This window comes from Semicossyphus pulcher, unplaced genomic scaffold (assembly GCF_022749685.1).
Source record: "Semicossyphus pulcher isolate SPU_LCO1_2020_fin unplaced genomic scaffold, fSemPul1.0.p SCAF_13, whole genome shotgun sequence".
In the NCBI taxonomy this organism is placed as follows: Eukaryota; Metazoa; Chordata; class Actinopteri; order Labriformes; family Labridae; genus Semicossyphus; species Semicossyphus pulcher.
The window spans coordinates 31,490,001-31,504,952 of record NW_027211637.1 but is presented as its reverse complement, the minus strand read 5'-3'; the positions used below and the strand labels follow the sequence as shown (position 1 = coordinate 31,504,952).

General features: G+C 43.4%; 1 protein-coding gene across 3 annotated transcripts in view; it reads right to left on the bottom strand.

Annotated features, from left to right (window-relative positions):
- Positions 1 to 14,952, bottom strand: part of sulf2b (sulfatase 2b) — a 70,199-nt gene that overhangs the window by 7,804 nt on the left and 47,443 nt on the right. For all 3 annotated transcript variants that reach the window (XM_069659379.1, XM_069659382.1, XM_069659380.1), the window contains 12 exons: positions 14,231 to 14,351; positions 14,004 to 14,122; positions 13,273 to 13,424; positions 12,314 to 12,483; positions 8,492 to 8,642; positions 8,280 to 8,379; positions 7,818 to 7,893; positions 7,065 to 7,193; positions 3,981 to 4,037; positions 3,033 to 3,162; positions 1,241 to 1,475; positions 264 to 468 (listed from right to left, as the gene is read on the bottom strand). In XM_069659379.1, coding sequence (XP_069515480.1) covers positions 264 to 468; positions 1,241 to 1,475; positions 3,033 to 3,162; positions 3,981 to 4,037; positions 7,065 to 7,193; positions 7,818 to 7,893; positions 8,280 to 8,379; positions 8,492 to 8,642; positions 12,314 to 12,483; positions 13,273 to 13,424; positions 14,004 to 14,122; positions 14,231 to 14,351 — 1,645 coding nt within the window. The remainder of the gene's footprint in view (positions 1 to 263; positions 469 to 1,240; positions 1,476 to 3,032; positions 3,163 to 3,980; positions 4,038 to 7,064; positions 7,194 to 7,817; positions 7,894 to 8,279; positions 8,380 to 8,491; positions 8,643 to 12,313; positions 12,484 to 13,272; positions 13,425 to 14,003; positions 14,123 to 14,230; positions 14,352 to 14,952) is intronic.

The following is a 14,952-nucleotide window of genomic DNA, read 5'->3' as shown; positions in this document are numbered from 1 at the left end:
TTAGAAACACAAAGATGAAGCTTCATTTATTTCCTTTGGAGAAGCTGAATGTTCTGGTTTTGACTGCAGGGAAGTGTTTGAGTTTAGTGCTTTGTGTTGGTTTTTTGATTCTTTCCTTCAAAGAACGAAAATAAAACCTGCAAAAAGAACTAAACGGTTTCGTTTGGTGCAGCTTTGACCTCCGTATGTCATTAAATATGGACGACAGCTCTAAGCAGCAGTGGCTCTGATAATGCTGTTTGTATTATTACAACATCTCTCACCTGTGAGTGACTTTGAGGGAGTTTGAGGGCAGGGACACACTGTTAGGAACTTCTCCCATCCCGCTGAACTCGTCCTCAGTCTCGTCTCTTATTGGCTGAGCCCAGTTGGCCCCGCCCACCGTGCTGCTGTTGTCGGGAAAACTGTTCATCATGGAAACGGAGCGGCTGTATCGATTCCTGGAGTAACTCTTCAGCGCTTTGAACTCTGAGAAACACACGGAAGGTTTGTTTTAAAAGGATGTAAAGTCGATTTTAACATTTTGTTTCACATTTTCTGGAAAATAACCACAAAAAGGAGGCAAAAAGCTTCTTCACTGACACAAAACTGCATATCTCCAGTATCAGGGAGGGGGTGCAGTTCACAGGTCAGACACTAGAGGTCAGCATCACATCAGAAAAGCAGGCGAGCTGCCTGAAACCGCTGCAGCAGAAAAACAGCTGTTAAAGAGCGAGTTTAATGAAGAAGCAGGTCTTCTCTCCTGGAGGCTGGAGTCTGAACCATCTACATGTAGGAGCCTTCAGTCGCACGTTCAAGACAGATACATGTAAAACAGTCACAGCTTAGAGATGCCTGATACAGAAACTCCTTCTTCCATCCTCGTTATTCCTTCTTAGCTTGCTTTGAGCTCAAGGCTAAAGTCCAACCTACAGTAACACTAATACTCTTACGACCTCCACTTCCTGTTATCCAGTTTCAACAGCAGCTTATTAATGAGCTCAGAGGCTGAATATTTACAAACACAACCGTTCCTCCTGAAACCAGAGCTCAGAGCTGCAGTCCACACTGAGTGCAGCAGATCGTCCTCACATGACACCACAGCATCCATAAACAAAAATGCAAACCAGCAAATAAACTACAAAAATGGCTGCACGTGATCGACAGTCTTCCCTGACATCTCAGCAGTAATAACTTCTGCTCAGCTCTGGCGTCTGTGTGTCTCTACTGCCCCCTGCTGGACTCCAGCACCAACACTCACTCTTCTTGGAGAAGAACGGCTTGTTGTTGAACGGCCTCATCAGGGAGGGCCGCGGGTTCAGAGGTCGGAGGTCGCAGTTGCATTCGTCCGAGTTCCTGTTGTACATCTGAGACTTGATGCTGAGCGGACGCTGACGGCCGGCCACGCCCCTCTGGATGCTCTTAGCTCCTCCCCCTTCGCTCTTACACTTGAAAAGGCGAAGCTTCCCTGTGGCGTCCTCCACACACTGCCACTTCTATACACACACACACACACACACACACACACACACACACACACACACAGTATTGATACACAGCAGTGACAGAATAAGCTTAGGTAATCCAAACAATCCAAACATTTGATTGTATTTGACAGCGGACACCATGACGCTCTGTTTCTGTTTGTAGATATGTTTGGCAGAACTCCACCAACTGTTCAGTTTGAAAGAACAAACAAATCAAACAAGCAGAGACCGATAACTTCCCGATGTTTCCCCTCCCTCGGCCGTCCCTTTCAGAGAAGTTCAAATATTACTGCTTCTATCGATTACAGAGAACACCAGCTCTCACTGACAGCGGCTTTGTCCTGGGACGTCCTGCTCCTTTAACTGCTCACCACGACTTCTGGCATGTTTTAAAGCTCTTTTATTTCAGATTCATTTTTTTAAAGGGGTTCAAACATCCTTACATCTTAAAACGTCTCCAGTAAAAAAGCTCAGCTTGTTTCTTTCCCTCCCAGAAATCGTTCATGTAGGCCGAACATGCACTGACATAACATATTCTTTATTCCTACCACAGAGAAACAATCCCATCACGTGTCAGGTGATGTTGGTGGAATATTTGGGTTTATTTTGCTCATTTCTTTCTGAAACCGTCGGACATGAGAGGATTTCCGATGTTTAATGCAAGCAGAATAAAACTGGATGAGTCTGGGAGCTGAGCACCGCTCGTCTCGTTACTGAAGTCCCTTTGAACTCCTTCAGGCTGAACTTGAACGCAGCATCGGTAGTATAGAGCATCTACCCATCACTTCTTCACTGCGAATAAAAAAACTACAGATCCCCTGAGGCTCAGCAGGTCCAGCTGGAGTTCACCTCAGTCAGACGCTCCTCTTTTATTCTCTGGCTCTGAGCCTTTGTTGTATTGTCGCTCTGCAGTTGCTCATTAGCAGGAGCTGAATTAATTTCTACTGTTGCACTTCGTCAGTTATTAAAGAGTGACAAATGCCTGAACAGTTAATTACACTCACACACACTCACGGCTTTCCACGGGCTGTTTATCGGCGCGATCCAGCAGCCGGCACACACTGTTGCTTAGAGACTAATCAACTGGCGAGAGGGATTTTTCGACAAGTGTAATTAACCTCAAACAAGCGCGAGCACACACACAAACACGCGGCGACGCAGCTCTCCAAACGTCTCGGAGAAAAGTTTGTGTTGTGCTCCTGCATCTCGATTCTCTGCACGTCGGCTGGCTTTGATTCTGCAGGCTTCACTCCATTGTGTTCTGTTCCTTCTGGTAATTACTGCTGTTATTGTATCTGTCTGCTGTGTGGAGAGGACATCTGCTTTTCATCTCTCTGACAGAAGTCTCTCTCCGTTATACTTTCAACTCTCTGTTTGTTTATTACAGCAGCAGACTCTCAATTTTCCTGCATTTATTCCAGAGAAGCTCTTTGAAGATTTTACGGAGAAAAAAGACGGGCGGGAAAATCTTTGCTAGATTTTATAATCTTGATCATCTGAAAACAGACTTTCATTTTTACTGTTTGTTAATGTGAAACCAAACAAAGTGATGATTAGGTAGTGAACCTGTCCAGTCTGCTGACAGGGCGTCTGGTACTCGGCTCGCTGGCACAGGTCTTTCACTCGTTGGTGTTTGGGCAGGAAGTTCTCCTCCTGCGCCACTTCCTTTCCCTCCACGCGCTGGTGCAGCAGCTTCCTGTCAACACACCAAACACAGGCGGCTTGGAAACGTCTGCTTGTGATACTTTTAATAAAACATGACAGAAATATCCCATTTTAGCTTTTAGCCATTCATATATTTAGTTGTCCATTTTTCTCGCTAACCGTTTCGAGCTTTATCCATCACTGTGTTACCCTTTCTCCAGTTCTTAAAGCAAATTACTTTAGCAAAACCTTTAGCTTATTATTTCAACTTTTAGCCATTTCTTTTAGCTAATTATAGCTAATTATTTTAGCTAGTAGCCTATACTTTACAATTACTTGATTTTTCCAATTCTTTAGCTAACTATTTCTACATTTAACTAAGTAATTAGCCGTTGATTTTAGCTAAATATATCAACATTCATGTGATTCTTTATCAAAAACTTTACTTTCTCAACATTCTTTTGTTACTTTTAGCTAATTATTTCAACCGTGTATCCATGACGTGAGCTGAATATTTATCCCTTGCTTTCAACCAATTAATTTAACAATTAGCTCACCATTTCAACCATTCCATTAAGCTATTTCCACTTCAGCTAACTAACCATTTATCAAAAACTAAAATGGCTAAAGATTGAAAAAGTGAGTTTCTATTATCTAACCACTTCAGCCTTTATCCATTACATTTAGCCTATGGCCATTTGTTTTAGCCAATTGTATCAACATTCAACGATTTTATTTAACTATTTCAACTTCAGATAACTATCCTGACCATTTATTTCAAACTGAATGACTAAAATCTGTCATGTTACTGTTAGTTACAGTTACAGAAGTCTGCGCGGACAGTAACAGTAACAGTACGGGTGTATTTACCCTCTCTCCACCAGAAACGAGTCTCTCCACACCTTCGACTTCTTGTTCACCTGGAACCTGAAGAAGAAGAAAACAGCGGTGTTATTAATGTCATTATTGCGCCGGGAGTTCACCTGCTATTTTCCAGCAACAACCAACACCATCGTCCCTCCAGCCTTCGTCCTGTCCCTCTTCATCTTCATCTTTTAGTGAACCAGTTTCAGAGCTGCTAAACCACAGACTGTATAAGTGCTAAACGAGGTGCGCTAACGTAATTTCACACAATTAAATCTGAGTAAGATGAAAAATTCAACTTCCACTTGGTGCCACACAGAGCAGAGAGTCACTCACTCTGTGTCCTCTCGTTAAATGACTTCATCTGCTTTCTATTCTGGGATGTTTGTGACTTTCACTTCAGGGATAATATTTTGTTTTTCCTGCTGCAGTTTAAAGAAGTGGAAACAACTGCAGGACTTTTTCCACTCCACTTTTTCTTCATTGATTCGCAGAAACATCTTTAAAACCGTCACAGAAAGACAGAAAAAAGAGCTGAATTAAAAGTGAACAGAGGCCCTACTGAGAGCAACAATGTGGGGCACACAAAGGCATTGGAAAATATTGCTATATTAAGAAAATGTGTATGCTCTTTGCTCCTGCAAATAGGTCTGAGTCATGTCTTATAATAACTGTAATTTCATCTGAAGTTGTTTTTTTGCAGCTGAAAGCATTTTGTATGTCAGACAGCTTCCAGTGCTGCAACATGCAGAGGGTATAACTACAGGCGAGGGACACATCATTTGTCCCTCATTAACAGCACTGAGAAGCCACATAACAAGTCTTTCTCTTGTGTTTCCCACACAGCAGGACTTCTCTGAACAGCAGAACTGAATGAGCAGGGACTGAAAGTGTGTGTGAGGTTTAAATAAAGAGATCGTCTCTGCTCAAAGTAAATAAAAGCCCCAGGAGATGCTCTGACCGTGACGTGTTTATGAGAAAAGTTTGTGGGACGCAACTTTCAGGGATCATAATCGTTCAGTGAGGAAACGATCTCACATTTAACTTAAAGATCTTTGACGCTGCTGAAACATCCGGACATCTCTCCTCGTGAAGCTGAAGGATTTTACAGCTTGGATCATTTTGTTTCACACTTTGACATCTAATCTAAGAGCCATAAAAACAGCATGCTTCATGTGTCCACATGTTTCACAAACATATTTTAATGATGTAAAAAGGCAAAGAAATGCTCACAGGAAGTTTAGTTTTGAATCAAACAAATGGTTCCTTTGCTGGGGCCTATTTTCTGCAGCGGATGTATCTAGCTGTTGAGAAACTAACAGATTTGTTCCTCAGAGTCGTGTAGAGACGACCCGGTGTTAAACCTCCTTCAGACGGAGTTCTGTGTTTGTACTCCTCCGCTTGTTCGACCTCCTCACCTTAAAGTTTGCCTCCTTTGACACTTTGATCATTATAAATATTAATAGAGGATTTATTCCCCTCCAGGCGGAGCAGATGGCTCTTTGTGTTTCTGAACTGTGGAGCTCTCAGGTGTTTAAATGAAGGTGTTACAGCTGAGAGACGTCCTGCTGCAGCATCATTTACATACTGATGCTTCCTGTTTGCTTCAGTGAGCCTCCCCTCTCCTCTGACCTCGGCTGGCTGTGAGGTTTTCACAGAAGACGCTCCATCACAAGAACATTTCATCGGCCTTCCTCCAGCATGTAAGAAGTTACAGAGCTTTAACTGTTAAATGCACGTAAAGAACAACAAAGAAAAGTAAAAACTAAATTCATTTGTTTTAATCTTGAAATGAATAACAAGGAACTCTTCCGACCTGTGAGCTAAAGTCTTAACTCGTTATAATGGATGAATATCTGAACACAAAAGCAGATTCTTATTGGTTCATACAAGTCAGCTGCTAAAATAATGTCACTAAGTACTTTTATTTCAGTGTTTTTCTGCACTTAACTGAAGTTTAACTACTATATAAAACTACTTTATATTTCTACCTCACTGCAGTTCAGACAGTCAGGTCGTTTTAAGTTACTGAGTGTTTTATTCACATACAGAGTGCGACTTAATATCAGCTGAAAGATGAAACATGATCTGTTGTGATATAATCAGCTACAGAACTTTCTAAACAATCATTATAATCAGTTCCAATCGTCCACAAACTTCAAGTATCTCTGGGTCTTGTTCACGAGTCAGGCGGGTCGGAGCAGCCTCAGCAGTAATGCAGGCGTTGTAGCGGACGGTCGTGGTGAAGAGGGAGCTGAGCCTGATTTACCCCTCATTCTACCTTCCAACCCTCACCTGTGGTCATGAGCTCCGGGTCGTGACCGAAAGAATGAGATCGCAGATACAAGCTCCTCTGCAGGGCGTCTGGGCTCTAACACTGCACACGATGCAGTTAACATTTATAACATTTATAACTTTAATTAATATTATTTTATTTTATATTAATAATATAAATGTTTTCTGGGCTGCACGGTGGTGCAGTGGTTAGCGCTGTCGCCTCACAGCTAGAGGGTTCCTGGTTCGAGTCCCGGTTCAGACATAGTGGGCCTCTCTGTGTGGAGTCTGCATGTTCCGGCTTCCTCCCACAGCCCAAAGACATGCTCGTTAGGTTGGTGACTCTAAATCGCCCGTAGGTGTGAGTGTGAAAGGTTGTCTGTCTCAGGCTAAGTAAGTTAGCCCAGACGTCTCCCCAACGTTTTCCAGCTCCTCCTGGAGGATCCCGAGGCGTTCCCAGGCCAGGTGGGATATATGATCCCTCCTGCGAGCTCTGGGTCTGCCCCGGGGTCTCCTCCCAGTTGGACGTGCCCAGAAAAGCTCCAAAGGGAACCACCTCAACTGGCTCCTTTTGATGCGAAGGAGTAGCGGCTCTACTCCGAGCTCCCTCCTGATGTCTGAGCTCCTTACCTTCTCTCAGAGCGGAAACAAACCGCAGCAACAAATGTCGGGTCTTAAATCTTGTACGAGAACGAATGTGCTCTTTCAACTTCTCCCTCATTAAGAAGTTTTGTTGGTTCACTCTGTGGTGTTTGCTTGTGTGTGTGTGTGTGTGTGTGTGTGTGTGTGTGCGTGTGCGCGTGTGTGTGTGTGTACCTGTTAGCCGGTTTGTCAGTGTCCAGCAGACTCAGTATTGACTTCCCGTCCATGTCCGGAGGAGTGTCGAGGCCGGCGATGTCCAGGATGGTCGGAGCCAGATCGATGTTCAGGACCATGTGAGGGTTACTGACACACACACACACACACACACACACACACACACACATAATTAATATTCAGGACTGTGTATCTACAACTCCTCTGGCTCTGTAATCTGTCCACAGTCTTCTCTTTTCGCGTCTCTGTTCGGAGACTTTCATTGCAGAGAAACACGACTTTTATTTTGTAGTTTTAAATCAAACAAAGATTCGGACACTTTGTTTTTTTAATGACAGTTGTTGTGAAACGTTGGAAACTGTGTGTTTAATATTTTGTGACTGTGCGCAGAAGGAAATGCATCTCTCTCTCTGAACTCGTGATCACCTCGTGGAACGGCTCTCACTGTGGTAATCTGCTTAATACACAAAACAAACACACACACAGCTCTCTGTATGTCTCTCTTGGTGTGTGTGTGTGTGTGTGTGTGTGTGTGTGTCATTTATTTCTGGTCTATTTTGTATTTTGCAGCTTACTTGATCCACCGACTTCGACACACAGATCTAAAATTAAAGACAGTTTTGAACACAGCGGCTTCTCTGTTAGCGGAGAGCTAAACAAACCGGTAACATAGCCTCAAACATGATTAATGTTATTGAGAGTTTTAAGTGATCAGCTGTTTGTGGAGTGTGTTGAATGTGTGTGAGTACTTACATGCTGCCTTGCTCCACGTTGGGTCCTCTGATGAAGAACGGGACTCTGATGTCGAACTCGTACGGCATGGATTTACCTGCAGACGCACGAAGCGACACGCAGACACACAGTGTTAATGTGCTTTCCAAACTCACAAACCCATTGTGTGACTCTTTCCTGGTCTTGGTTTGGGAAGGTTAGCATTAAGCTGCAGAACACAAAATGAGTCATGACTGTGGGGAAGAAATCGTGTTTATTCAATTCCCAAAATAAAACCAAAGAATCGCAGCAACGCCGGCTCCTGCAGTGTGTTAGACACAACAGCTTCAAGTAGAAGACAGGAAGGACTGCAGTCCCAGAGGGGCGAGATGTAGCACAACACCAAATGACTTAGATTTGTGTCTTATTTCAGTGAATATATCCTTCCTCTGCAGCTGCTGCACTCTGCAGAACCTCTGTTCTTAGGATTCATCACTTCTTTACCTTTGACGAGGCCAAACTGTCCGATGTGGTAGCCGTGATCAGACGTGTAGATGATGTAGGTGTTCTCCAGCTCGCCTGTCTCCACCAGCATGTTATAGAGCTGAGAGAGACACACAAAATACACATTTAGACACTGTTTACTTACTAGACCTGATGAAACACGTCGTACCTGATACCTGTGTATGTCAGCGCATCAGGTGTGTGTGATGTACCTTCTCCACGCTGTCGTCCACAGACAGAAGCGTCTGCAGGCGTTTCCTCTGCAGCACGTTGGTGAACTCCATGTGAATGGGCTTCATGGGGCCGGTGTAGCGCATGATCCAGTGCTTGTCTGGGTTCGGAGCGTAGTTGTAACTGGGAGTACTGGGAAGGAGGGGAGAGAAAGATGACAGGAGAGAGGAGTTACCTTTAGGAGGCAGAGGTTGCTGAAGTGAGGAGGCAGTCGATTTATCTTTATCTTTTTAATTAGCAGCGAAGGATCGAGTTCACAGTCAGACCTGAAAGTGACACAGCTGAGTGTGTTTGCTCGTCCTGAAGCGATAGGTGACACAGGAAACATATGATTGCTTGTTAACCGAGTAACAGAGGTTAGACATTTGGACTGACATTTGGTCTTCTTGTGGGATGTTTTTGGGAACAATAAGTAAAAACCAGAACAATGGCAGCCAGTTTATAAATCATAGCACTGGACAATCTAAAATATAAATGTGGAGTCCCACAGGGGACTATTCTTGGTCCTTTGTTGTTTTAAATGTCATGTTATTACTGGTCAAGTCATTCCCAATTGCACCTTTAAATTAACCGACATGCTGACGACACACAAAACATAAACAACACTCAATAAATAAATCCAAGACCTCTCCTCCGTCACATTACCCCTAACCTGCCTCAGCTGCCCTACAGCTCCACTCTTTGTTTCTAGAATTCCTTTTCATTTGAGACTGAGGGGTAGTTGTCATCTAGTCTTTTAAAAGGCCCACCATACTAACGTTTTCAGATGCAGACTCTGAACAGGATGGTAGAAAGAAAACTCCCAGAATGCCAGTTGTGGAACATATAACGTGGTCAGTGTGGGGAAAAAGACGATTTCTTATAAATCACCCAAAATGTTAAAATCCACTGACGATCTTCGTTAACTGTCGACCTAAAGGAACATGGTGGTGAGGTTTACTTCCTATGCTGGATAACAATACGTCCTTTGATCTTGGATTCTCTGTTCCGAGTTGTGATGTGGGCGTGGTCTGAATGGGTCCACTGGGTGAGCGTCAATGTTACAGATACTGTAATAACTGCAGTGTGTGTGTGTGTGTGTGTGTGTGTGTGTGTGTGTGTGTGTAGGTCAGTATAACGGTGTGTGTTTGGAGTCGCTGTGTGGAGTAATGAGAGCAGATGCTGCTATTCATTAATTACACACACTCCCCTCTCTCTCACACACAGACACACACACAGACACACACAGTTAGAGGTTGTTCCTTCAGTGTGTTCTGTGTGGATAATGAATGACTCCCATCAGCCAACTCATTTACTCCTCTCTCCTCCTCTCTCCTCCTCTGCAGCTACATAATTAAATCTCCGAGTTGGGACAGAAATAACCTTAAACATTAAGCTGAGCTCGACTCTGCAGCTCTTCCTCCTCCTGCAAACATCTGCACGCGCTTCATACATCACATCAGCAGCATCAGGAAAGCATTCAGTCAGTGTGACAGGGAAACAGGCCACATGTGGAGCTCCTGTAGGCAGGAGGGCAGAGCATGTGTGCTGAATGATTGTGAGGCGGCTCAGTGACGCAGCAGCGGTTAGTTAGCTCTGTGTTGTTTAAATCCACGGGAGGATCTTCTGGAACATCTCCAAACGATGGCAGCGTGTTCGTGCAGCGGACTGTTGACGTAGTTTGTCGGGATAAACTGGTTTAAGTTTTTACCACGTATGGATGTTTTGAATTCTGTTCACCGTATCGGTCCGAATATACGTCTGAAAAAGTGGGATCGTCTTATATTCGGGGTCTAGACTTTAAAAGGCCAATGTACGCTCACAACAGTAGACTGCGTCTCTTCTCTGTAAAGCGAGTGAACCCCTCATGACTGAGGCCAGCCGTCGCTCACAGCTACAGAGCCAGGGGGAGGAAAGACGGCGGACACGCCGATCATCTGGAACAAAGTGGCTCAAAAGTCGGCCGAGTTAACCGACAACTGAGGCGAGTTATGATGCTGATATTAATATAACGGTTATCAATGCAGAAGAGTCACAGGGCGTCACAGAGGGTAACGTCCGAAGAGGGCGAGTGTTACCGACCACACAACAAGCTAAACATGCTCGTCTATGAGATGGATGACTAAATAACTAATGCAGCAGGTTATTAATGTAAAGTAAGAGCTTCATTTACACGTGTGATTACATGTTATTTACTTTAAATGTGACAATTTCATCTAAAAGATACTGAAAACATGATTTTATCTAAAAGGCGTTAAAACAACAACCTATCTTGTTTTCTTTAACGTGTTTGTATTGTCATTATTTAAATAAAGTTTTCTTTACAAAAACAAGATTTGGTCTTAAAAAAGGGGGCGTCGTCTTATATTCGGATCAATACGGTAATTTGCTTTAATTCATATTTTGTGTTGTTTATTAATAAGCAGCATTACAGCTTCTTTTTTATGATAGAACACATTTCTTCTTTTCTTTCTTCTACACTTCTCTGTGAAATAAAAATCGTATTTATGAAGAACATGAAGACACAATAGTTTTTCTCCACTCTAACCTGCCCAGCTGTGTTATCATACTGTTCATGTGAAGGAACTCTCTGAGCAACACGTCAGTTTCCTGCTCTGTGTTGGAACTATCATCAGATAAATTCAACACTGCTGGACTCTTATTTTGTCTTTGTTTACTCACTTCCTGCGTTATTACTTTGGTGGGAAAACTGCGAGCAAATCTCCACCTTTGGTTTGTTTTCTGGATTATTCTTCATGTTTAACTGCAGCTGGTCTGTTATCAGACTGTTACTGAGTAACAGGCCGAGGAGAGCATCACGAAACACGTCACGGCTTCACAAAGCAAAGAAATACTGCAATATTTTAAAACCAAAAAACACATGTTCAACAGCTGCCTCACTTCTGCTTCAAAGAATGTTGTGCAATAAAAACGTTCACCTGCTGCCCGGTTCATAAAGAGTTCAGTTCATACAGTCTCATACAAACTTCATAAAGAGGACACAAACTAAAACTACTTCCTTCTGAAAGCTTCTCGTTGTGAACGGATGATAATTAAACTTTCAGCGTTTCTCTGCTGAAGGATAAAAAGAGTGAGATTACCATCAGGACGGCGTATCAGCGTTCAGTTACACTTTACGTTTTGTTGTTCCTTTCAGAGTAAAAGGATTACAGTCTGTTCGGAGTATTTCCAGCAGCGTTTCTGTGTTAACACAGCAGCCTGCTGAGCTCTGAATGGGATTTAAACGTTCGCCTGACAGCAGGAGAGCAGCCAGCGCGTCCTCCGCCCGCATCTGTTTACATCTGCTCCATGAGTTACTGATTCAACTGCAACGTCTGATATCTCCGCCTGTCTGTCTGACCCGTCTGTCAGCTCACAGACAGGCAGACAGACAGACAGACAGGCAGACAGACGCGCAGACAGACAGACAGACAGACAGACAGGCAGGCGTGTCTCTGATTGAGGATGCAGGACTTGAGCTCCATGTTTACACAAAAAGATCAGCTTCAAATCAGAAATGAGTCCCTTCTTTTAAAGAAATCAAATTAAACCAATGAATTAATTAACACACACACACACACACACACACACACACACACACACACACAGTTATTAGGGAGGATTGTGTCGTTTTAGTCGTGTTGAGTCTGGATTTATCCTGCAGAGCAGAGCAGAGCTGCTCCATTGTTCTGCTGGATTACTGTGGCTTAGCGTCATTGTGTGTGTGCGTGTGTGTGTGTGTGTGTGTGTGTGTGTGTGTGTGTGTGTGTGTGCGTGTGTGTGTGTGTGTGTGTGTGTGTGTGTGTGTGTGTGTGTGGACCTACATGTGCTGCGATGCGTTGGGGAAGGCGGTGCTGTACTGCGGAGCTGAGTCCTCCGGTCCGTGCGGAGCCGCGTGGCTCAGAACCATCAGCACCGGGCGGTGAGGATAGATCCGCTTGGAGGAGCGGAAGTATCTGATGGACTCGGCCGTGATCAGGTCGGTCAGGTAGTCCTGAAGACACAAGCACACAACAACATTTTATTATTATTATTATTATTATTATTATTTAATATTCCCCCATAATCCTCTTAAAAATGTTGTGACCACATTTCAAGGATCTTACCCTCGAAAGCTTTTCGTCGAACAGATAAAAACTGTAACGTCTTTGTCTTGTGTTTTTTATGCTTTGGAAATCATTTCTGAAACATTCCTGAGACGCTTCTCTGAAAGAACGACACGATGTGATTCTTGTTTCAGCTAAAACTGCTCATACGTTTCCAATAACTGCTTCTGTTACCCAAAAACTTTTTGAGTCAGAGCAGATCAGCTCAAACTGCAAAAATGCGATGCTGTCTGCACGTGAAATATAACTCAATTATATAATTAAATCAACGTTAAATCAAATTAAACAGGAAGCAGGATTCGATATTTATATTTGTTGAATTGGAGCTTTTGTTTGAATCAAATTCCTGCTTTCCCTGAACTAGACGAGTATTTCCAGGGAACGTATTTGAACCAGGAAACAAAGTTCGATAAATATAAAGAAGCATCGTTTTTTAATGTATAGAACTGTTCATTTCTTTTGTATTTATTATGTAAAGTGATATATAATGAACAAAAGCGCCACAAACACAGAGATACATAACTTTTCCCACCAGCTGTTCCAGTAATATTATGTTAAAAACACATTAAAAGTCCATTTTCTGTTGAATTTGAGTCCCCACTCGGTCAGTGATGAGTCACAGTCCACTGTTGCTAGGGTTGGTAAAAATGTGTGTGTGTGTGTGTGTGTGTCCCTGCCTGTGGGTACTGTGCTCCGTGTTTCTCTCTGACTCCGTTGCGGCTCAGCGTATAGTTGTAGAAGCGGCTGTTCTTCACCAAACCGAGCCATTCCCTCCACCCGGCGGGGACGTACGAGCCGTTATACTCGTTCAGATACTTCCCGAAGAAGGCTGCAGAGAGGACACACACACACACACACACACACACACACACACACACACACACACACACACACACAGTTGTAGTTGTAATAAACGCTGTCAATAAGTTCAGAGTACAGAGCAGGAGTCTGCTTCACCTTTTTTAACACCTTTTCCTCGTACTAATGAATTTTCTCACATCTAAGCAAGTTTTTATGAATTAGTTGATTTTTTCTGCTTCTAAAAGACTTTTACTTTGAAAGAGACATAATCCTAATTCTAGATGTGGGCGTGTCCTGCAGCAGGAAGTGACCTTAAGAAAAGAAGTGACCAACTCTGACTGCTGTCACGAACCTGAGCCTGCACACCCTCAAATTTGACTTACAGGTAAAGCTAAACAACTCATACCTGTAGCAGTTTGATAGTGCTTCTTCAACGTCAAGAGTTAGCATATTATTAGCTAGCTACAATGTTTTGTGGGGTTACAGGTTCAATCAGGACAAACTATGTGGGAGCTGCTCCTGAATGACGCTATGTTAGAGTTTAAGCTAACGTTAGCATCAGTCCTGACCTGCTCCCTCATATCTGAAAGTGTCCTCTTTCATGTACCTGTCCTGTATCCGGTGTTGTTTAGGTAGACCCCAAAGGTCCGCGGCTCGTGCTGTCGCTGCCATGACATAGAGGAGCAGTTCTCGTTGTTGGTGTAGGTGTTGTGGTTGTGGACGTACCTGGAGACACAGAACATTTTATTTTTATATTTTTACAGCATTATTTAAAAACATCACAAAATAACTCAGAGTTTTAAAAGTCTTTCCATCTGCATTTCAGGGACTTACTTCCCGGTAAGCATGCTCGAACGTGACGGACAGCACATGGGCGTGGTCACAAAGGCGTTGGAGAAAGAAGTCCCGCCCTCCTCCATGATACGACGAGTTTTATTCATCGCCTGCATTGAACCTACAGGGGGAGCCAGAACGAAAACATATTATCACTACTTAATATTACTGCTACCATAACACACAGTGTGCTTACAAACAAAACTCGACTGTGTGAGGGTGCTGTCTTTTTTTAACAGCTGTCCGAACACAAAAACACAGTTGTAACAGTGTTAATCTGCTCTATCATAGGCTGCCAACGTTAGCATGTCCAGCTAACTAGCTCAAGACCTAGAGTTTTTTCATAGTGTACTTCAACATCAGTAGTTAGCATATTATCACCTAGCTACAATATTTTGAGGGGTTCAATGAGGGCACGAACATCCACTGTGTTGGTGCTAATCCTGAATGATGCTGTGTCAGACTTTAAGCTAACATTAGCATCTGCCCTGATCATACTGGATTTGGAGAAGTTTACCCGACACAACTTTCAGTGTGTGACACTCGGGCTAACTTTGCAACTGTGACACGGGCTAACTTTACAACTATGACACGGGCTAACTTTACAACTATGACACGGGCTAACTTTACAACTATGACACGGGCTAACTTTGCAACTATGATACTAGGGCTAATCTTACAACTTTACACTAGGGATAAAAATGCTAATATCAGGGTTTCAG